This window comes from Mustelus asterias, chromosome 15 (assembly GCF_964213995.1).
Source record: "Mustelus asterias chromosome 15, sMusAst1.hap1.1, whole genome shotgun sequence".
Classification (NCBI taxonomy): Eukaryota; Metazoa; Chordata; class Chondrichthyes; order Carcharhiniformes; family Triakidae; genus Mustelus; species Mustelus asterias.
In genome coordinates, this window is record NC_135815.1 from 27,450,855 (window position 1) to 27,473,318 (window position 22,464).

General features: G+C 41.6%; 1 protein-coding gene across 1 annotated transcript in view; it reads right to left on the reverse strand.

Annotated features, from left to right (window-relative positions):
- Positions 1 to 22,464, reverse strand: part of srbd1 (S1 RNA binding domain 1) — a 257,149-nt gene that overhangs the window by 200,617 nt on the left and 34,068 nt on the right. The window contains exons 9-10 of the mRNA XM_078229680.1: positions 17,103 to 17,199; positions 9,130 to 9,271 (exon numbers count right to left, since the gene is read on the reverse strand). Coding sequence (XP_078085806.1) covers positions 9,130 to 9,271; positions 17,103 to 17,199 — 239 coding nt within the window. The remainder of the gene's footprint in view (positions 1 to 9,129; positions 9,272 to 17,102; positions 17,200 to 22,464) is intronic.

Here is a 22,464-nt window from a genome sequence, read left to right on the forward strand (position 1 = left end):
ATTGCCATAATATCAGGGGCAGTAAAGCTTGGATCTTGTTTGATCGAGCCCAAGATGGGATGCAAAATCTTGTCTTGTCAGCATGGATGTGGTTTGTCCCTCATGTGAGGACCATGATTGGACTTAATTTGAATTGGCCTTTTTGATTAGAAATAAAGTAGCAAAAGGTACCAAAAAAAGGTTGATCTCCCAAGATTTATTTTTAAATGCTATTTGAGTGAATCTGAGTAATGAACTGTTTACTGCCACCAATCATTAAGTGACATGCAAATCTCTGAAATCTTTCACTTTAAATATAAAGACTATGTTTAATAATGCAGTACTTTGATCAAAAAGTTTTCCCCCTTCTCCCAAAGCAAGGAAACAAAGTTATTTGTTCCAAGAAGCTTTCTATTTAGTTACTTTCACATATGCAAAATGGTACTTTATTCAACTTTACGAACATCTTAAGATTAGCACAGCTGTAAGTGACCAGCCCTGTTCGATTTCTATTTTCGCCTGGCTTCAGATAGGGCGATGAGCCTGTTTACACAGTCACATTAACATGTTGCCAAAGAAACTAGGTCTAGCTGTAAGGAAATCTAGAACGCAGTTACAATTCCCTATGCTGGTTCAATTGTAGGATGAAATATAGAATCACAGAATCCCTACAGTGCAGAAGGAGACCATTCAGCCCATCGAGCGTGCACCAGCAACAATCCTACCCAGGCCCTATCCCCAAGACCCCATGTATTTACCCTGCTAGTCCCCCTGACCTACGGGGCAATTTAACATGGCCAATCAACCTAACCCGCACATCTTTGGAGTGTGGGAGGAAAGCGGAGCACCTGGAGAAAACCATGCAGATACGGGGAAAATGTGAAAACTCCACACAGACAGTGACCTGCTGGAATTGAACCCGGGTCCCTGGCACTGTGAAGCAGTAGCGCTAACCACTGCGCTAACCACTGTGCCACCATACAACCCAAATACTTTAAAGTATAATAATCTTGTTGTAAGAAGCAATTTTCTTAAGTGATGACAGAGTGATTCAACTTTTAATAGGTGTACTTTTTCAAAAGCCAAATTCCATGTAACAATTTTTGACAGGCTGCAGTAAAGCGGCAGATGCAATTTAGCTGACAAATTAACCTTATGAGGACAACCATTTCCAGAGATAAACATCTCTCATACGCATAATAATCAACTGGAGATTGCTTCAACACATCTGCATCAATTCACACCACCAACTTCTCAAGGGCTATTAGGAATGAGCAACAAATATTGGTTTTGCTAGCAATGCTCACATCCCATGAAAAAATAAAAATAAGTAATGACAATGCAATTGTTAATGCTTGTGCGAATGTCAACACACACTGAAGAGATGGATTGTACTGACAGATGGCGGCTGCAGACATGTCAGGACAGTAACTGAATCAACTTCCTTCGTGAAAATTCCAAACAATATATTTTATTTATTAGCCACAAGTAGGCTTATGTTAACACTGCAATGAAGTTACTGTGACAATCCCCTAGTCGCCACACTCCAGCGCCTGTTCGGGTACACGGAGGGAGAATTTAACATGATCAATACACCTAACCAGCACGTCTTTTTGGAGGGTGGGAGGAAACCCACGCAGACACGGAGAGAACGTGCAAACTCCACACAGACAGTGACCCAAGCCGGGAATCGAACCCAGCTCCCTGGCGCTGTGAGGCGGCAGTGCTAACCGCTGTGCCACCGTGCCACAGTAAAGGATTACAAGGGAGCAATTTCAAGATTCTAGTCTGATCCCAAGACCTTGATTTGTAAATAAGTCTTATATCACTGAGGATGCTATCTGAACATCTTGATGTGTATTGGGAATCCATTGTTCTCTACATTCATCCTATGTTTGATGCATGCACACAACTAAAAAGTCATGAGCTGCCTCTCAATTCGAGGTTGACATCTACTCAGGATCGCGAGTTTCTGTCTTGAGTCTTCATGTGACTGAACAGGCCAATACTTGACCTGCAGGTCTTTTGGCACATGGGGCAGGACGTTGCACGAGACAGTGGGGTCCAGAGCGCAGGATCTGTTTCCATTTCTTTCCTTCGCAGCCATAAAGGTTTGGGTTCAAAAGCATGATGCAGGTCGATGGACAAGTTGTTGCCATTTTAAACAACTGGTAGCAGGCTACTCCCAGTCATTGTCAATGCTGCCACAGCTCATAGAGAGCTTCAGATTGTCTTTGAAGAGTTTTGTTTGTCCTCCTCTGGAACGCTGGCTATTTGAGAGTTGAGAAACTTATTGCGCTTATTGTTGGAGGTTAGAGTGGAGGAGATAGGGAAGCTGAAGTTTAAAAAGACAGTTGGAGAAGTCAGGCCAAGCATGATCTTTACATTCCAAGATGATCCTGGAGTCGTATAATGTTTTGACAAAGGGGAGCGGGATCCGTTAGCATTTCATGTGGTACAACCAGATGTGGCAATGAATGGCTAAACCAGTTGTCTGCCATAAATGTTCAAGCTTGCATCCTTTGGACTCAATGGAGTGGAAATCAGGCCCATACCCAAGCTGCAAGAGTGTAAAGGTTCAACTGGAGACAGGAGCCAAAAAGGTGACACTGAGGGTGTGACTGTGCAGATCAGTAGCTGCAAAACATTTGTGGCAAATGATGGGCCAAAAGGTAAACACTTGGGAATTTAAAAGTGTTGTGTTGTTGTATCACATCAAACTTCATGCATCCAGCTCAATTAACCAGCTCTTATATGTCAAAGGGACCCAAAGGGGAGACGAATTAATTAAACCCCACTGTCACATGTACTGGGATACACTGAGGAGTATTGCTTCTTGCACGCTATATGGGCAAAACATACTGTTCATGAAGTACATAGGGGAAAAGGAAAAAAATTAGGTGCAGAAAATATTGTTATGACTGCGATCCCCCATGAAGTTACAAAAATTTTTGCAGCTAAGTATATTTCAGAAACTAAGTTCACATATTTGAAACAATTTGCAAGCTTTACCTCTAGGTTCTGCTGGTATCCGGCACAACCCAAAATAGGTAGGACAAAACCATGCTATGAACACCCTCACTGCACATTCCCAAGAAACAGATTGCAGAGAAATTAAAGATGTTAAAATTAGATTTCAACAGGAAGAAAATTTCAGCTGATTCCTCCCATCAGGAAGACATGATATTTGCAATCTCCAGTTTCTTGTTTAAAGCAGGTGCAGAAAACAAAACAGAAACACTGATTTGATTTGTCACATGTTTTGTCACTGGGATACAGTGAGAAGTATTGTTTCTTGCATGTGATACAGGCAAAGTACTTAGGGGAAAAGAATAGGGTGCAGAATATAGTGTTGCAGTTACAGGTAGGGTGGAGAAAGATCAGCTTAATATATGATAGGACGATTCAAATGTCTGATGATAACAGGGAAGAAGCTATTCTTGAATCTGTTGGTACGTGTTTTCAGATTTCTGTATCTTTTTCTCAATGGAAGAAAGTGGGAGAGAGTATATCTGGGATGCCCAGGATTCTTGATTATGCTGGCTGCTTTACCGAGCCAGCGGGAAATACAGGCGGAGTCAATGGATGGGAGGCTGGTTTGCGTGAAGGACTGGGCTACGTTCACAACCTTTGTAGTTTCTTGTGGTCTTGGTCAGAGCATGAGCTGCATGAGTACTTTCTGCGGTGCATCTGTAAAAATTGGTAAGAGTTGTAGTGGACATGCCAAATTTCCTTCGCCTTCCGAGAAAATAGAGGCATTGGTGAACTTTCTTAACTATAGCATCAGCATGCAGGGTCCAGAATAGATTGTTGGTGATCTGAACACCTAGAAACTTGAAGCTCTCAACCATCTCCACTTCAGCACCGTTGATGTAGACAGGGGCATGTCCACCATGTTTCCTGAAGTCGATCAGAATTGGTGCTAAGAAAGGTGTTCCTGGTGCACTTGAAAATTAGTGCAAGGCTAAGTTACTTAAAAAGAAATGTGATAGTGCTTTACTTATATAATTGGTACCTCTGTTGGTTAAGTATCAGAAAGACTGATTTTATAACACTAATGAGCTCGAATGAGATGTTCACGCAATGAACAGCCAATAGTTGAACAAGCTCCAGATCCATGTGTTGTCCTGTAAAGTTTATCTTGCTTTACTTTGGTTAATAAAGATACAATGAACTGGTCCATAAAATCATTTTACAAATTAAAAAAACCATGCTTCCGTGCTTTTCCAGCAACCAATAGTGTGATTCTATCAAAAGATAATCTGACCGGTGTAAACTGTCAAGGCTGGAATCTAGAAAAAGGAATGAAGTTTACATGGCAAATGTAGCAATGCAGAATTACAGCGTAGATCTTAAGGCGTCATCAGCAACTTCACGGCAGTGGCTGATAATTTTTGAAAATGTTGATATTAACTGCATTCATATAGGAGGATGGTGGCAGCATCCCCGAGGGACTGTAGGGGAGGTGAGATAACACATCGGAAACTGGTACAGTCTGCTTTAATTAGAATCAAATGCTATTTCTAATTTTGGTGAGTACTTGGTATTTTTTAAGCTGTATATGACCTCTTGATTTTATCCCAAGTTTAAAAAATGTTTTTTGAAAAAGGAAACGTATGGTTTAAATAAACGCAACTCGTGCGTATGTATTTAAAATACATGTTTGAATAAAAGCTGAGCTTTTGCTTTTACTGCCACAATGCTCAAACAGGGATTCTATACCTGACTGTACAAAATAATAAGTGTTAAACTAAGTCTATTGCTTGTTTTAAAATGTTTTAACAAAGGCAGAATACTTAACATGCCAAATCTAACCAGCTGTATGACAACGCATATATCGGAGGAAATAGAGAAACAATTGGTGAAATCTAAAGTGTGACTTTTTATTATACAAGAAATTTCAAGAATCTAGCTTTGACGGCAAGCAAATGTATTTGACAGTTGGTATGTTTTCAATATTATGCCTCAGATCATGCAAATCTATCTGCTACCTGTGTGACGAGTTCTGTTTAATTTTCACTTGGCTGCAAACTTGAAATTCCATGGAAGTGGAAAATCTTATCCCGAGTGAGGTGAAATTAACAACGTTTCTTGCCCTTAATGACTTCAATATTTAAAGAAATGATTAAAAATGTATTGATGCACCATTGTGGATTTAAATAAAATTTCAATTTTTAAAATACATTAGACATTCAACTCATGGATATTAAATGGCATTGGTAGTAATATAATTCATATCAAGATTCGAGTGTTCTTTCTTCTACAGCATAACAGATTACACTATCCACAGCGCGGTAGATTCCACCTCACGTAACTTGGCACTGAAGCCAAAACTATGAGTTAATTGTTTCCTGCAGCGACCCATTACAATTTATTGTATTTCTTCATCAGGTCCAGTATGGATTCATATGTTATCGCCCTGGGGGTCAAACCTACAATCACACCATTACAGAGCAAGCATTTTAAATACCGTTCTTAAAATTTTTGTTCCTAATCTTAAACATTACAGTTCAAAAGTCTCTTAAAATCAAAGTGATGCGAATTGATTTAATTCAATATTGCAAGCCCATAATTTAAAAATTAAATATGGAATGCCACTCGCACAAGTCAGAAACCCAACACTGCAGCTTCATACGTGGTAGGAACATGGGAAGTTAGAAGTAGGAGTAGGCCATTCAGTAACTTGAATAAAAACAGAAAATGTTGGAGAAAGTCAGGCAGCGCTTGTGCAGAGAAAGTGTTCAAAGTTTCAGGTCAATGATGACTCTTCATTAGAACAGCATTGTGGGCCAGTTTTACCATTCAATTTGATTATGGTTGACCTGTAACTCAATATCACTTCCCCACTTTGCTCCAGATCCCTTAGCTAACAAATATCTGTTGTTTATAAAACTCAAATATTGCAAATGCTGGAAATCTGAAATAAAAACGGAAAATTCTGCGGAGAAAGAAACAGAGTTAACGCTGTGAGTCCATATGGCTCTTAAACATTAACTTGGTTTCTCTCGCCAAACATGCTGCTGGAGCTGCTGAGTTTTCTCGCATTTTCTGTTTTTATTTCAAATATCTGTTGTTCTCAGGCTTGGAAAATTCTAATTGATTCATCTCCAATTATTTTGGGAGAATATCCAGACTCCATATTTATCAAATACATGTTCTTCCCATGCTGTGGGAAAATTATAGGTATCTATAATTCAGGACAGAGTGACTGAACACTTGGGGATCCAATGTGGATGACTAACACTTAACATTACCCTACAATGAGCAAAACTGACCAGGTATGTGCTGTCCACAAAATGGAGAAAAAATCCAAGCTGGTCAATTACCATCCCATCAGCCTCTTCTTGGCCATTATCAAAGTGAAGGAAAGTGTCATCAAGCTGCATTTACACAGCATAACCTGCTCTCTGGTACTCAGTTTGGGTTCCGTCAGAGGCATTCAGCCTCTCTCCAGAGATGCTGCCAGACCTGTTGAGTTTATTCAACATTTTCTATTTTTATTTAATATTTCCAGCATCCGCAATGTTTTGCTTTTATAATACCATATAATCAAAGCCAGGGCATTCAGGAGTGATGTTAGGAAACAGCTCCTCATGAAAAGGATGGTAGAAGTATGGAAGTCTCTCCCATAAAAAACAGTAGATGCAAGCATAATGAACAGTTTTAAGTCATTAATTTGCTAGTTAAGGGCATTAAGGAATATGGAGACCAGGCAGGTGGATGCAGTTGGGACAGAGATTAGCCATGCTCTCACTGAATGGCAGAACAGGTTCAAGGGATTCAAAACAGGAGTAGGCCAATGTTCCATCAAAACCATGCCAAACAAAAAGTTTCCATATCCACAGTTGGAGAACTGGGGCGGGGTGGGGCCGTGTCTGCGTGGGTTTCCTCCGGGTGCTCCGGTTTCCTCCCACATTCTGAAAGACGTGTTGGTTAGGTGCATTGACCCAAACAGGCGCCAGGGTGTGGCGACTAGGGGGAATTTCACAGTAACTTGATTGCAACTTTAATGTGAGCCTTACTTGTGACGAATAGATAAACTTTAACTTTAGAAAGCTGCCATGTAGCCAATTAGATGAGGTCTATTTTGTAATCTGGCCTTTGAGTTTTTTTTGAATGCAAGTACGAATAAACTTTTTAAAAAGGACCATTTATGAACTGAGAATACAGTATTTAAAATGATTCCTCGGTAACCTTTCCTTGTAGGTTTGACCGCCAATGCTGTGAATCCACCTGCCACAGACTTGCGATGAGTTCTGTTTAATCTGCAGTTGGCTGCTACGTTGGTCACCTTATGGAAGTGGAGCATCTCACCTTGAAAGAGACAAAACTGACAGCCTGTCTCAGCCTGCTGCAACCATAATTGCTACTCGCTATTACACAGAAAAGCAAAGATTCAAGAGGTGAGAACATTGAGTAAGTGTGTGTAATAAAATGAGACCCTATTTTTAAAAATCAAATACAAGTGGAATTGGAAATATAAAACAAAGTACTTAAGCAAATGACACAATGCGAGTCGTGAATATATAAAAGTTAAAATCTCAGAACACTTTCTCTATATTGATATTCTCTTACTTGTTAGATGCTGAAAGCACTGTCACAACTGCACACAGTGTGTCATTAAGACAGCTTTAATTCAATTATAGGCAAACTCAGACATGTCACATATGTTAAACGCAATGGTTTTATATGGCTGCAAGGCACTACACTGATTTACGGACATCAGCATCACCATACCAGTGACAGAAATGGCTTGACATTTTATAGGAGAAAAAAGTAACAAAAACAGTTATGTGCATCACATTTAAGTGAATGGAACAGAAAGTACAGCGTACTGCCAAAGTAAATGCTTCTCTTGTAAGAGTACGGAAAACAAAACTGACAAAATTCATTCTTTGTTCTCTCAGAATCTTCAAAAGGTATTTGGTGCTATGACAGGCAATAACATTGTTAACCCCACAACTCAGTGCTTTGTGCCAATGACGACGCTATGCTGAAATTCGGACCTTGATCGACCAGCTGCCAAATAAGGTCAAAATTGAACCCACGTTTTTTTGGCGAAGGCTGATTTAATGTACAGTATCAAATTCTGAAGTTGTGAGGTATTTAAAATGTTTATAGAAAAAATACCAAGTCTTGTTTAAATGCAATCAGAAAGGCTTAAATTGTCATAGTTATCATCAGATGTGGGGCGGGGATTAGTTCAGCTGGCTCATCAGCTAGCGTGGGGGTCAGAATGACACCAGCAGCACGGGGGTTCGATCCCCATTCTGGTGTAGGTGCACTCAGAGCCTGCCTCCTCACCCTACTCAGTATAAAATCATGACACTATGGGTGGTCTGGTGATTAACTGTCAAAAGATTTGCCTTCAGACAGAGAACTCAAGGAGAAATCATTATATCACATATCAGTGTGATTCTAAAACCAATTTTAGAGCTGTAAAATAACAGGTTATCCTGTACCATTCACACTATTCTCGCCACATAAAGCAGAGTTCTGTGCATATATACACATTTGTTTTCACTAAACTCCAAATGGCAATTATCAGTTTTAGTGCAGAGCTGGCTAATGCCAACAGATATACCTTGAATATCAAGAAGTCAATTTGCTGCTGAAACCCTCATCCATGTCTTTCTCGGCTCCAATGCTGTCTTGGCTGACCTCCCATTCACCATCCTCCATAAACTGCTGCCCAAAGGTTATCCTGCAACATTCCATCAGCTCTAAGTTGCCTACATTCCAAAAGCTCAGACGTCATTGAAGCCTCCAACACCCTTTCCACTAGCATGATGGGAGTAAAAAAGGACGTGAGAATGTCTGTGGAGTTCCTCCCTGCGCAGGCACTCACTAGAAAGCGTGGCATTTACATGTCCAAATTCGATTCTGCTATACATCTTAAACAGAGCAGGAACAGCTTCATGGAAATTCCAGGGGAAAAGAAATCAGAAATGTAAGAAACACTTATTTATGGTTACGCAGTTGGACGATCAGCCATGACCACAATGAATGACAGAGCAGGTTCATAGGGCTGAATGGCCTACTCCTGCTCCTATTTTCTATGATGCCATAGCAATGTCTCGAACTTGCCCAAATAATGAAATTGCATCGAAAAACTTGAAACTGTTGTAAAAATGTAAAAATATTTCTTACCTGATGATGATGAATGTTTCCAATACTGCTGCTAAAGTTATGATACAGACGGAATTTCTCAGTGTCCTTTTTGTTTCCATCCTTTTCTTTCGAAGTTGCTTTTGCCAAAGTTGACTGAATAAAAACAGTATTTTGTTCACACCTATAAACACACACCAGGGGATGAATACCAATTCTTATTTTCACAAACAGGTCAGACTTTGTGTCTAATAACCATGCTCCTTTCTTTTTAGAAAGCATCATTCCTCATCAACAACTTGCAGATTTCAAGAGGATACAATAGAAATTTCCAATATAATGAAAGAACTAATTTCTCTGGGTAGATAGAATATTTGAGCCAGACAGCAAATGGAGAACTTGGGTGTATGCGTGTAAAACATGAAAGCAAAGAATTAATTTAGATAAGCAGAGTTATTTTGTTTTCACAGAACCACAGTGAAACACATTGCCGAACATGCTGCAAGTCTAGGCTCATTTTAGTCCTTCAAACAAAAGCTGGACAAATCCCTATGAATGGTGAATCTTCAGTTATAGAAAGTTTAAGTTTACGTTTAGTCACAAGTAGGCTTAATTAACAATGCAATGAAGTTACTGTGAAAATCCCCTGGTCGCCACACTCCAGCGTCTGTTCAGGTACACTGAGGGAGAATTTAGCATGGCCAATGAACCTAACTAGCACATCTTTTGGAGCGTGGGAGGAAACCGGAGCACCTGGAGGAAACCCACGCAGACACGGGGAGAATGAGCAGAATCTGCACAGACAGGCGATCCAAGCCGGGAATCGAACCTGGGTCCCTGTCGCTGTGAGGCAACAGTGCTAACTACTATGTCACCGTGTCGCCGTTACAGAAGAACAAATAAACTTTTTCAGGACATCTCAAAGCTTTTTCTGGTCAATGAGATACTTTTGAAATGTAACCATTGGTAAATAGGAAAACAGAGCAGCTAAACTGAACTGCAAATTTCCACAAAAAACAATGACATAAAAGATCAGCTGTCCTTTTTGGTGGCATTATCTGAGAAATGTTGGCTGGGACATTTCTTCAAATAGTGACATGGAATCTTTTACCTTCACTTAAAGTAAAGTATATTTGTTAGTCACAAGTAAGGCTTACATTAACACTGCAATGTCAGGGAAATGGGCCATGGTTTAACATCACAGCCAAAACTTGGGCCGTGGCAAGGGTGCGCAGGAGCACAGGGGTGAGTGGGCCAGAGGGAGGGAGAGCAGACACAAAAGGGAGAGAGGGCGAGCAAGAACAAAAGAGAGCCAGAGAAGGAAAGGGAGAGAGCGAGCAAGAGAACATAGTGGGGAGAGAGACAAAAGGGAGAAGGAGAGTGAAATGGAGAGAAAGAGATCAGAGAAAGATAAAGGCAACTAGTCCTGTACCTTAAGCCCAGAATATGACGGCTCTGGTAGTCACCATGCCAAACACTGGTGGGTGTTCGCACTCAGGTGGAAGAGCTCAAGGCTGAGAGAATTTAACCGATACTGGAAGATTCCCCCAGCTTCAGTAGAGGGAAGAACCTCCAATCCATCCCTAACTGTGTAAGTCAGTTCAGGACTTGAATGTTATCCGCTGGAAAAGCAAACAAAAGCCACTGGGGTGCTGAGAATAGTTTTGGAATAGTTCCTGAAGAATGAAGTGTCAACTTAAAAGATAGTATAAAGTATAAGGATTTTTTTTTGTCATCTTTAAGGGTTAAATGGAGCATCTTTTCTTTAGTTTATCATTTGGTCGTCCAAATTCATTGGACAAAGTTGCTATTAGTTTTTTTATTACAGTAAAAGACTTAAATTTTGACTCATCAGACTTCCGACCAGCCTCTGGAAATTTGAACATCTTTCTAAAGTTATCGGTCCCTATGGTGATTGCAACAGTTGTAAAAAGATCATGCCTAACATATCTCCCTTGAGGAGAAAAATTAGAGCAGCATTGTTAACCACAAGGTCATCATCAAGAGCTGGACTAGAGGTGTCCTAAAATGTGATCAGGTTGCCAGCTTGTTATAACATTTTACAATGTGAGAGGCCACAAGGAAAAATAAGTTCTTTGTGTCGGTCTTCACGGTGGAAGACACAAATAGTTTACCGAATATTGGAGATCGAGAGTTGGTGGGAGGTGAGGTCCTTAATACAATTACTGTTACTAAAGAGGTAGTGCTTGGTAGACTAATGGGACTGAAGGTAGACAAGTCCCTGGGCCCGGATGGAATGCATCCCAGGGTACTGAAAGAAATGGCTGAGGTAATAGCAGATGCGTTAGTAGTTATTTATCAAAATTCGCTGGACTCTGGGGTAGTGCCGGCTGATTGGAAAACAGCTACTGTTACACCGCTGTTTAAAAAAGGAAGTAGACAAAATGCGGGTAACTACAGGCCGGTTAGCTTAACGTCCGTAGTTGGGAAGATGCTGGAGTCCATCATTAAAGAGGAAATAGCAGAGCACCTGGATAAGAATGGTTCGATCAAGCAGACGCAGCATGGATTCATGAAGGGAAAGTCGTGTTTGACGAATTTACTGGATTTTTATGAAGAGGTGACTAGTGCGGTTGACAGAGGGGAACCGGTGGATGTGGTGTTTTTAGATTTCCAGAAGGCATTCGATAAGGTGCTCCACAAAAGGTTGCTGCAGAAGATTGGGGTGCACGGAGCTGGGGGTAAGGTATGGCGTGGATTGGGGATTGGCTATCTAACAGGAAGCAGAGAGTTGGAATAAATGGGTGCTTTTCTGGTTGGCAGTTGGTGACCAGTGGCATACCGCAGGGATCGGTGCTGGGGCCTCAATTGTTTACCATTTACACTGATGATCTGGAGGAGGGGACTGAGTGTAGGGTATCAAAGTTTACTGATGACACGAAGATGAGTGGGAGAGCGAATTGCGTGGAGGAACGCGGAAAGTCTGCAGAGAGATTTGGATAGGCTGAGTGATGGAATATAACGTTGGCAAATGTGAGGTTATCCACTTTGGAAGAAATAATAGTAAATTGGAATATTATTCAAATGGAGCAAAATTACATCATGCTACTGTGCATGAGACGCAAAAACTCAGTCTGCAGGTGCAGCAGGTGATCAAGAAGGCGAATGGAATGTTGGCCTTTATCGCGAGGGGGATAGAATATAAAAGCAGGGAGGTCTTGCTGCAACTATACAAGGCACTGGTGAGGCCGCAACTGGAGTACTGTGCGCAGTTCTGGTCCCCTTATTTGCGAAAGGATATATTGGCCTTGGAGGGAGTGCAGTGAAGGTTCACCAGGTTGATACCGGAGATGAGGGGTGTAGCTTATGAAGAGAGATTGAACAGATTGGGTCTGCACTCGTTGGAGTTTAGAAGGCCGAGGGGTGATCTTATAGAGGCATATAAGATAATGAAGGGGCTGGATAGGGTAGAGGTAGAGAGATTCTTTCCACTTAGAAGGGAAACCAGAACTAGAGGGCACAGCCTCAAAATAATTGGGGGCTGGTTCAGAACAGAGTTGAGGGGGAACTTCTTCTCTCAGAGGGTAGTGAATCTCTGAAATTCTCTGCCCATTGAAGTGGTGGAGGCTACCTCGTTGAATATGTTTAAATCACGGGTAGATAGATTTCTGATCGCAAAGGGAATTAAGGGATATGGGGAGCAGGCGGGTAAGTGGAACTGATTCGCTTCAGATCAGCCATGATCTTGTTGAATGGCGGGGCAGGCTCGAGGGGCTAGATGGTCTACTCCTGCTCCTATTTCTTATGTTCTTATGAAAAGCACTTGGGTGATGGCAGTGGCGGTGAAGCGAGGCGAGGGTGGGGGGGTGGGGTGGAAGAGGTTAAAGCAACTTGTCCATTTGAAAAAGTATTAGGTATAACTTGCTACCGACATCCGATGAGAACGGTATGTGTCAAGTCAAGTATATGTTAATAGTGCTCTTAGATCATCTCCCTTAACTCCTTTTATTAGAGTAGACTTTTTCTCCTTGAAAAGAGCCAGCGCACCCTTGGGCTTTCTGTTGGAAATATGCTAAGTGTTGTACTAGTTCATGTAATTTCTGTTGCTAATGGTTCCGTAAAGAGTTTTTTTGGGGGGAATAGAACAAAAGTTGGTTGGGAAACATAAAGAGATTTTAAAAATCTGGACTAAAATTGTTAGGAGCACGCTCATTTTCTAAGAACAATATTAACAGAAATCTGAGATTAGATCACTGCTTGCCCTTGTACTCAAGAAAAGATGCAGTCAAAGAATTATTCTCTCCTTGCCTGCTTATATATCTTACGCACCAAACAGGTAGCACAGCTTCCTAATAAACATATTGAGCACTGATAAGAATGCACAAAATTACGAACGCACAAAGGTAGTCCAGCTCAATTACTCTGCAACAATTGCAAAAATGATGCGCACAGGAAGGAGGTTTAAAATGGGGTTTCAAAATGGAAAAAGTATTTCTGTTTCTCTTGGCACTTGCACCAGCTTGCATCCTCAAACTCAGCTTTATTTCTGGTTTTGTTTCAGTGGCAATCAGGTGTTCCTCTGTTCCCTATTTCTTTTCCAACTTTAACATATTGAAATAGCTTTTACTGAATGCAATATAAAAGCTAAAAGATAAAACACTACCACATGACCCTGATCGGACACAGTTGTGCATGCACACTTCGCTCAGACTGCATCTGCTGGCGCATACACATTTGCCCCCAGCGCACTGTCGTACACTCATTAACTGTTTCCTGCATTGGTTTGTGACTGCATGTGACACTGTCATAATTCTCTCTGCTTGCAACTCAGGGAGCCATCCTTGCTCCCCACTCTCCCTGCCAACTCTCGCTTGCCTCCTTCCCAAGCCCGCGTTGTCTCACTCGAGCTATGCTCTCCGTTTTTCCTTCATTTAAAGACACCATTACCAGACGCTCTCTGAAAATTCCCAGCACTTGCTGTTACTCTTGGAGTTTGCCACTTACATTGCACTTTCAGATTGGGGCGAAGTCAAGAACTGCTCTCCCTCACCTCACCCCACCTTTCATGTGGCAGAGTTTGGTGACTGCAGCAGCCCAGCACTTTACTGGCTTTTACATTTCCCTCAATGTCAGTAAAATGGGGAATATAGTCATCGACTTCAGGAAGCATAGAGGAGGACATGCCCCTGTCTACATCAACGATGATGAAGTGGAAATGGTCGACAGCTTCAAATTTCTAGGTGTCCAGATCACCAACATCTGTCTTGGTCCCTCCATGCTGATGTCATAGTTAAGAAAGCTTACCAATGTCTCTACTTTCTCAAGAGGCTAAGGAAATTCAGCATGTCCGGTATGCCTCTCACCAATTTTTACAGATGCACCATAGAAAGCGTCCTTTCCAGATGTATCATATAGTATGATTCCTCTGACCAAGACCACAATAAACTACAAAGGCTTGTGAATGTAGCCCAGTCCATCACATAAAGCAGCCTCCCATCCACTGGCTCCGTCTACACTTCCCGCTGCCTCGGAAAGACATAATCAGGAGCCCACGCATCCCGGACATACTCTCTTCCACATTCTTCCATCAGGAAAAAGATACAAAAATCTGAGAGCATGTACCAACCGACTCGAGAACAGCTTCTTCCCTACTGCCATCAGCCTTCTGAATGGACCTACCATATATTAAGCTGATCTTTCTCTACACCCTAGCTATGACTGTAACACTATATTCTGCACCCTCTCCTTTCCTTCTCCCCTATGTACTCTACGAACGGTATGTTTTGTCTGTATAGTGCGCAAGAAACAATACTTTTCACTGCATCCCAATACATGTGACAAGAAATCAAATCAAATACATTGCAGCTACATAGGTGGCTAGTATGCCCTCTGTGGTGTCAACGAAATCTGCCAAAATGAAAACAGAAAAATCTGGCAACATCTGGAGAGAGAAAGAGTTAACGGCCCATGTCCATTATCTTTGATGCTGCCAGACCTGCTGAGTATTTCTATAATCTGCAATACTTTGCTTTTGCTTAAGAAACTGCAGTATAACTTGCACAATTTCCTCAGCTAACAACCATGGCTCCAAATATACAATATTTTATAAAGCTGAAATATAAAGACAACTACAGTTAAGCTGTAAACTATACATTTTTCAGTATATGATTTTACCTCGCTAAATATCCAACTTTAAAAGCAACATTAACATGGATTGCAATACGTGTTCAGCTGGTTCCACGGTGTAAAAATACCATAAACTAGAAAATGTGATCAAATATTCGGCCGAATTAGCCACTTTGATGACAATGTTCAAATTTGGTCACCAAAGCACAGGCTCTGGGGCAGTTCATAAGACTCATCCACATCATCATGCCAGAGCAGCACGGTGGCACCATAGTTAGCACTGCTGCCTCACAGCACCAGGGACCGGGGTTCAATTCCCGCTTGGGTCACTGTCTGTGTGGAGTTTGCACGTTCTCCCCATGTCTGCGTGGGTTTCCTCCGGGTGCTCCGGTTTCCTCCCACAGTCCAAAGATGTGCGGGTTAGGTGGATTGGCCATGTTAAATTGCCCCTTAGTGTCAGGGGGAATAGCTTCAGTAAATGCATTGGGTTATGGGAATAGGGCCTGAGTGGGATTGTCATCGGTGCAGACTCAATGGGCCGAATGGCCTCCTTCTGCATGGTAGGATTCTATGATCAAAAGACAGAGTGGATTAGAAAACAGACCTTTTAGCCTTGCAGGGAAAAGATTAGAGCCGGACCTTATATTCAACATTAAAACAGGATTAAAAAGTGAAACCCAGAGCTTAGTCCATTAACGTAGGACAAGAGGCATGGGTTTAAACCGGCGAAGGAGGAATTTAAAAGTAATATTCGAAAAGTTTTCTTCACATACACCTTTGGAATAGGTTTACGGGAATAGCGGCTGTGAGAACAATTCAGAGTCATCCAAGAGCCAGTAAATGGCATAATGACGGGATGACGGATTTTTTAATGGTTGGATGGAAGAGCTAAAACAGGCTTTTATAATTTCAGTTCTCTACATCAAATGACTGCAATGAGAAATGTTGTGGCAAATATTAAACCACAGCTCATTTAGATAAAGGACTAGAGTCAATGTAAGTATTGAAATGAGGTGAAATAGCAGGCCTGAAGGGAGCTGCAAACTTCAATTTATAGCCATAAATAAAATTACGGCCAAATTAAAAATACATACGGAGTCTGATTTGAAACAAGTAAAATATACATGAGAAATAAGACAAACAAGAAGCAACCACTCCTGTGCCTTCCTCGCCTATCGTAAAACCAGCTGATACTGCAGTGCCAATCAGAGAAGGTCATCACTAAGCTTTCCTCTCCTTGTAAGTGTAGAACCACAGTACACATTAAAGTATTGGCTTCCTCAGTGTAAAGAAACCAAGTCCCAGGGACTAACAGACCCTTCCAGGTTCAATTAGTGAGCCAGACTGCCTGATTAATCATAAGCAGTAGGTTGGTATACTGCAGGTCTGCATGATCTGAAAATCAGATTACCCAGTTTCCAAATGCCTATCATCTAGTGTTCCAACCTGGTGTTACTTTGACCTTAGAGACCCGATTGTGAAAACTGTGCAGACCAGTAACCTGGATGGGGCTCGCTATTCTGTACCAGAGTCAAGACTTTGTAGCAGAGATATAGTACCTGCCCTTATGCAGTGCCATATCAGGATAAAATATCTTGTTGTTCAAACAAATTACTTTTGAAGTGTATAGTCATGTAGATGAGTGCTTACAGGTGATGTTACTGGACTGTCGTGACCAGTATAAAATTGCAATCTAAGCAAAAGGTGCTTAGTCGGAATCTTAAGTCCGACTTCCACATTTATGACATTGAACAGAATAGCTGATGCAGCTGTATCTTAGCTTTATTTAAAAGTCAGCAGTCTATAGCAATGCACCTCACCGCATTCCACTCACGGATGACTTGTGTTGTTTGTTAATGACTCGGGCTTCCTCATCATGTGTACATAGCCTCATTTGGTATAAAGAAGAGTTTTAAATGAATACTTACAATTTTCGGATACAGTTCAACGTTTCTCTGTCTTTAGACATCATATCTGCTAAAATGTGCTGTATTCCAGCCTCTATTTCTGCCACACTTGAAAGACCTAGGAATTTGCAAGCACAAAATTTAAAATCATTTGTTGTAATCTACCGTTTTCTCTCAACTCCGCACCTCTTCTCCTCACTCACTGACTTCTCTTTCTCCGAAGCACCTCAGCTATGTGACAACTTTGTGCGTAGGCTCAAATAGTAAGTATTTGTTGGCTATTCAATCACAGGTGGCACACTAGCTTTATCCAACACCATCGACCCAAGATTGCCACACAGCAGAGAAAGCGGTTGTAATGATGCGCTTTCACAGATTTCATTGGAAACACAAAGATTTATTAGTAAGAATTGTACAGCAGCCACACAGCTGCACCTCGCTCCCTACATGTCTCTCTGTCTCCGAGAGGACTTCACTCCCTGGGTGATCACCCACTCGGAGTCCCAATTGGTCACCCAAGCCAGGTGACCCTTACTCTGCTGTGTTGCCCTTAAAGGGCCGATCACCACAGCGGTGTTATCCAAGATACAACAGCTGACTGTAGCACCTCTGCTGTCACATCAGCTAACAAACACAGATTGAAAAATTAACTTAGGACCTTTTGTCTGTGCTCTTATCAGCTGATATACAAATCTTTAGATTTTAATTTGCTAAGTGGCCATCACTGTTTGAAACAACCAAGTGGGTTTTATTAAAAAATATCCCGTTAGTAATGATAATTTGGGTAAAACAAATAGCACAACTATGATTTGAAAAGGAAAATCAATTTGAGCAAGGGATATCGACTGCAATGCATCTTCATGTTGAGAATAGTAAATCTGCATTTGTTGTCTGTAAATAAAATCCTGTATCAACACAGTTCGACACAGTGGTTAGCACTGCTGCCTCACATCGCCAAGGGCCCGGGTTCGATTCCCAGCTTGGGTCACTGTCTGTGTGGAGTTTGCACGTTCTCCCCGTGTCTGCGTCGGCTTCCTCCGGGTGCCCTGGTTTCTTCCCACATTCTGAAAGATATGTGGGTTAGGTGCATTGACCCGAACAGGCGCCGGATTGTGGCGACGAGGGGAATTTCACAGTAACTTCATTGCAGTGTTAATGTAAGCCTTACTTGTGACTAATAAATAAACCTTACCTTACCTTAAATATTTTCAAAAAGAAATTCCAGTAGGCCAAAGGGTGTCCTAAGTTGCAAATTAGTCCAGGTTCAAAGGAAATTATGTGCAATCACAAGAACACGGGAAAGTGTGATTTCTTGTGGATTGCTCAAGCAAAAATCTGGCACAGGCCAGATGGACCAAATGGCCTCCTCCACATTTATAGTTCATTCTTAAATTCCAAGCGAAACACCTGGGGCTCGGTTCACTCAGTTGCCCGGACAGCTGGTTCGTGATGTGCAGCGGGTTCAATTCCCATACCGGCTGAGGTTATTCATAAAAGCTCTGCCTTCTCAACCTTGCCCCTCGCCTTAGGTGACCATCAGGCTGAATCACCACCAGTCAGCTCTCTCTCAAATGGGGAGAAGCCTGCGGCCCTCTGGGACTATGGCGACATTCCATTTTTTCCACATGAAAGAATATAATTTTCAATGAAGAAAACCATTCAAAGCTACTGATAAAGAAATCACAATGACCCGTAATTTGCTGTCAGAATAGTGGTGCGGTTAACAGTTTTTTATCATAACTGCACAGGGAGGACAAGATTACATTTGGTTAATACAAAAATCCAAATGTTGTTATCCCAGGTGTGCCACTCCAGTAGTAGCTGCGTAAAAAAGGTGTCTCATTATCTTCCTCTTCATTACAATGCACTGAATGTCATAAAGTTGCTCTACTTAAACAGTAGATAGAAACTAAACTTGCCACAAGAAGTTAAACCATGTCAACCTCAATATAGGTATCCTTTTAACAAATTAATGAGTGCTGATTACTGTCAATCAGGCAATGAAAAATTAATAATTACAGGCATATTCCTTCATGTTTTCATTAAAAATATTTTCTCCCACTTACTCTTAATCTAGTCTTTCTTTTCCTATCTACCCATACCTGATTTTATACTGAATTCATTGGCTCCAATCTACACATCCTTCTCAGGCCTTGATTAAGGAGAGAATGCAGTTGATTGCCTTGTTCACTCAGGATACGGATAATTCTATCATCAGCTTGCTTTGCGACAAAGAAAGTCTAAAAACCCTAACCATGTGAGCAGGCAAAGGAAGAGGCTGGCCCATTGCACTTGGGGTGTGCTAACGCCCGCAAGGATAGATAAATGTTTAAACAGGAAAGGAATTAAGGGTTATGGTAAGTGGAGCTGAGTCCAGAAAAGATCAGCCATGATCTTATTGAATGATGGAGCAGGCTCGAGGGGCCAGATGGCCTACTCCTGCTCCTAGGTCTAATGTTCTTATGAACCTGACATTGTGGTTTCAGGTAACGATGCCGAGCAGCAACACGTACCAGCGATGGTTTCTCATGCAGTTTGCCCAACATGCAGTGCTAAATGAATGACGCAGTGAGCAAAATGGTCTTCCAACTAAATCTCAAAAAGGATGAAGACATTGAGCTCAATTCTAACCATTCGATGCACTGGCAGCAGTGGAGCCCAGTACCTGGAGGTTTCAACGGCAGATTTGCCGGTGACTTTGGTCTTTTTGGGGCATTTATTAATATGTAGATGAGAAATAGGATAAGGCCAAAGGCAGATCCTTGAGGGACACCAGAGGTAACAGTACAGGAAGAGGAACCATCACAGGTGATTTGCTGGGTACATTGGTTGGATAGGAATGGAACCAGGTGATGGTAGTCTCACCCGGCTGGGTAATAGAGCAGGATGATGCAGTGAAACAAGTGAAAAACTGCAGGCAGGTAGGGAAGGATGAGGAGAGATAACTTACCTTTATAACAATCACGGAATCTCATTTGCAAGTTCGATAAGGGCCTTTACAATGCTGTGGGGCGGGGTTCAAGGTTTTTTTTGAGGGTGGAGCAATGATGGCAAATTTTTATCGGGAGAGGGACAGTACCTGATGAATAGGAACCATCGACAACATCAGCCACATGGGGCCATTAAGCAATGCTGGGTAGTCAACAGTTTAGTCGGAATAGTGTTGAGGGCACAGGAGTTGAGGGCAGCACAGTGGCACTGTGGTTAGCACTGCTGCCCTACACCGCCAGGGATCCAGGTTCGATTCCTGGCGTGGGTCACTGTCTGTGCGGAGTCTGCACATTCTCCCAGTGTCTGTGTGGGTTTCCTCTGGGTGCTCCAGTTTCCTCCCACAGTCCGAAAGACGTGCTGGTTAGGTGCGTTGGCCATGCTAAATTCTCCTTCAGTGTACTCGAACAGGTGCCGGAGTGTGGCGACTAGGGGATTTTCACAGTAACTTCATTGCAGTGTTAATGTAAGCCTACTTGTGACACTAATAAACAAACTTTTTAAAAAACTTTAACTTTAGATGGGTCTCATCAACAACATGAACTTGGAGAGAGCATAATGAGAGATAGGAGATAAACTGCAGAAAGATATACGAATTCATGACTAAGGCGAGGAAGTTTGGCTTGGAAGGATGGGGAGAGGAGTGAAGCCGCAAAGATAAGTGAATTAAAGGTCTCAATCTTGAAGAAGTCCATGAACTCCAAGCACTTGCTGGAGGTGAGAGTGGAAGAGGCATGGTGCAAGTGGGATTTAAGAGGACAGTTTTGTATTGGGGAAGAGTGGTTATCTTTGTGTTTCAGCATGATCCAGCAATAGTGAGAAGCTTTGGCAGACAAGGGCAGGACTGCTGTCATTTATGTGGTCCAGTTAGATCAGCCAATAATTGGCTAATCCATGTTTGCATCCCTTAGAAACTAAGGGAGTGGAGATGACAGCAACACTAGGATGCGCGAGAGTTGTGGTTTTAATTAGGACAAAGGCACGAAAGGTGGAGATCAGACTGCATTAAGTAGGTTGTTGACTTGGAGAGAGTTTTTTCTTGCCCTAAGGCGGGTGTCATACAATCACACGTATTAAGAATTTATATTTGTGGGGGGAAAAAGCAGAAATCAATCAGCAATCTTCCTCAGAAACAGTATGAAGAAAAAAAGTAAAAAATAACAGGTTAAGTAAAGGCAAGAACAGGAGTTGTAAAATGTTGCCAGTCTGAATTTTTACAGAATAGCGGGATATGGGCTCAAAATCACAATTCTACACATAATAAGAATTTGCAAATACAGGACACCCATCCATCCTCATTCCCAAAAAGTAGTTTCAAGTTAACTTTTAAAATGCTACTGCACAAGAATGCAAGTAGCAACTTACATCGAGCCAAGTTAAACATTCTTCATATACCAAAAGAAATAAACAGAATTCCATTGTTTCTCCCTGCCAATGTGTTCTCGTGTTATATAGTGGCCAACAGTTCCCTGTTGATGAACGAGTGATACTCTTGGAAGGATCCTCACACTCTGTACAGTCACTGCGACAAAATGGCAGCCAAATTTCCAAGAACCTGTCTCATTGGATCAACGTACTGTGAAAACATTCTTTGAAGTATCATCGCATCACAACAGAGAGTCAAAACTGGGCAGAGTGGAAAATCCGTCAAATTCAACTTTAGTACATTTGACTCACCGCAAGTAACAGCTGTTCTGAACTACAGAAACTTTTATTTGCTCTATATATTACTGGCAGAAATGCCAAAGACTAAATTAGCCATGTACAGAGCCAAAAATTCTTAAATACAAAATGCAACTAGGGACAAATAAGCTCCTTTTTTTTGTAAAAAAAAGGAGCTTTCATTCCATGTAATAAACCTTGATCCTACTTGCGTGTTATTGCATTAGCAAAGCAAATCCCTGTGCCAGTATATTCCCTCACCTGATTTCACAAATTTTACAGGTTGTACACACAGATAACAGTTAACCTTTATTCTTCACATCAACTGCATTCATTGCCAAAGAGTGCCCCCTGGAGTCCTAAAAGAATTACTACACAAAATAGTTTAAAAATAAGACACCTCGAATCACTGTTCAACAAAGCAAAAATAACAATCATAGTTGTAATAGCATCGATAAGAGGCACTGATCCAATAACATGAGAAATAAGATCAGGAATAGGGCATAACTTCTCCAGCAGTCAATAAGATAATGAAAAAAGCAGGAAGAGCTACTTGTGCTCGCACTCACACTGATATTTATTTAGTATTTTTAACAAAATAAAACATGATAAAGCATTTCACAAGAACATTATTAAACAAATTTTAGTACCAGCAGGCCACCCCTTCCCCAATGCCAGGTCCCTCGATCAGACACGGCTTTGCTGGTCACGCTCCCACCTGGTGAGCCTCCTT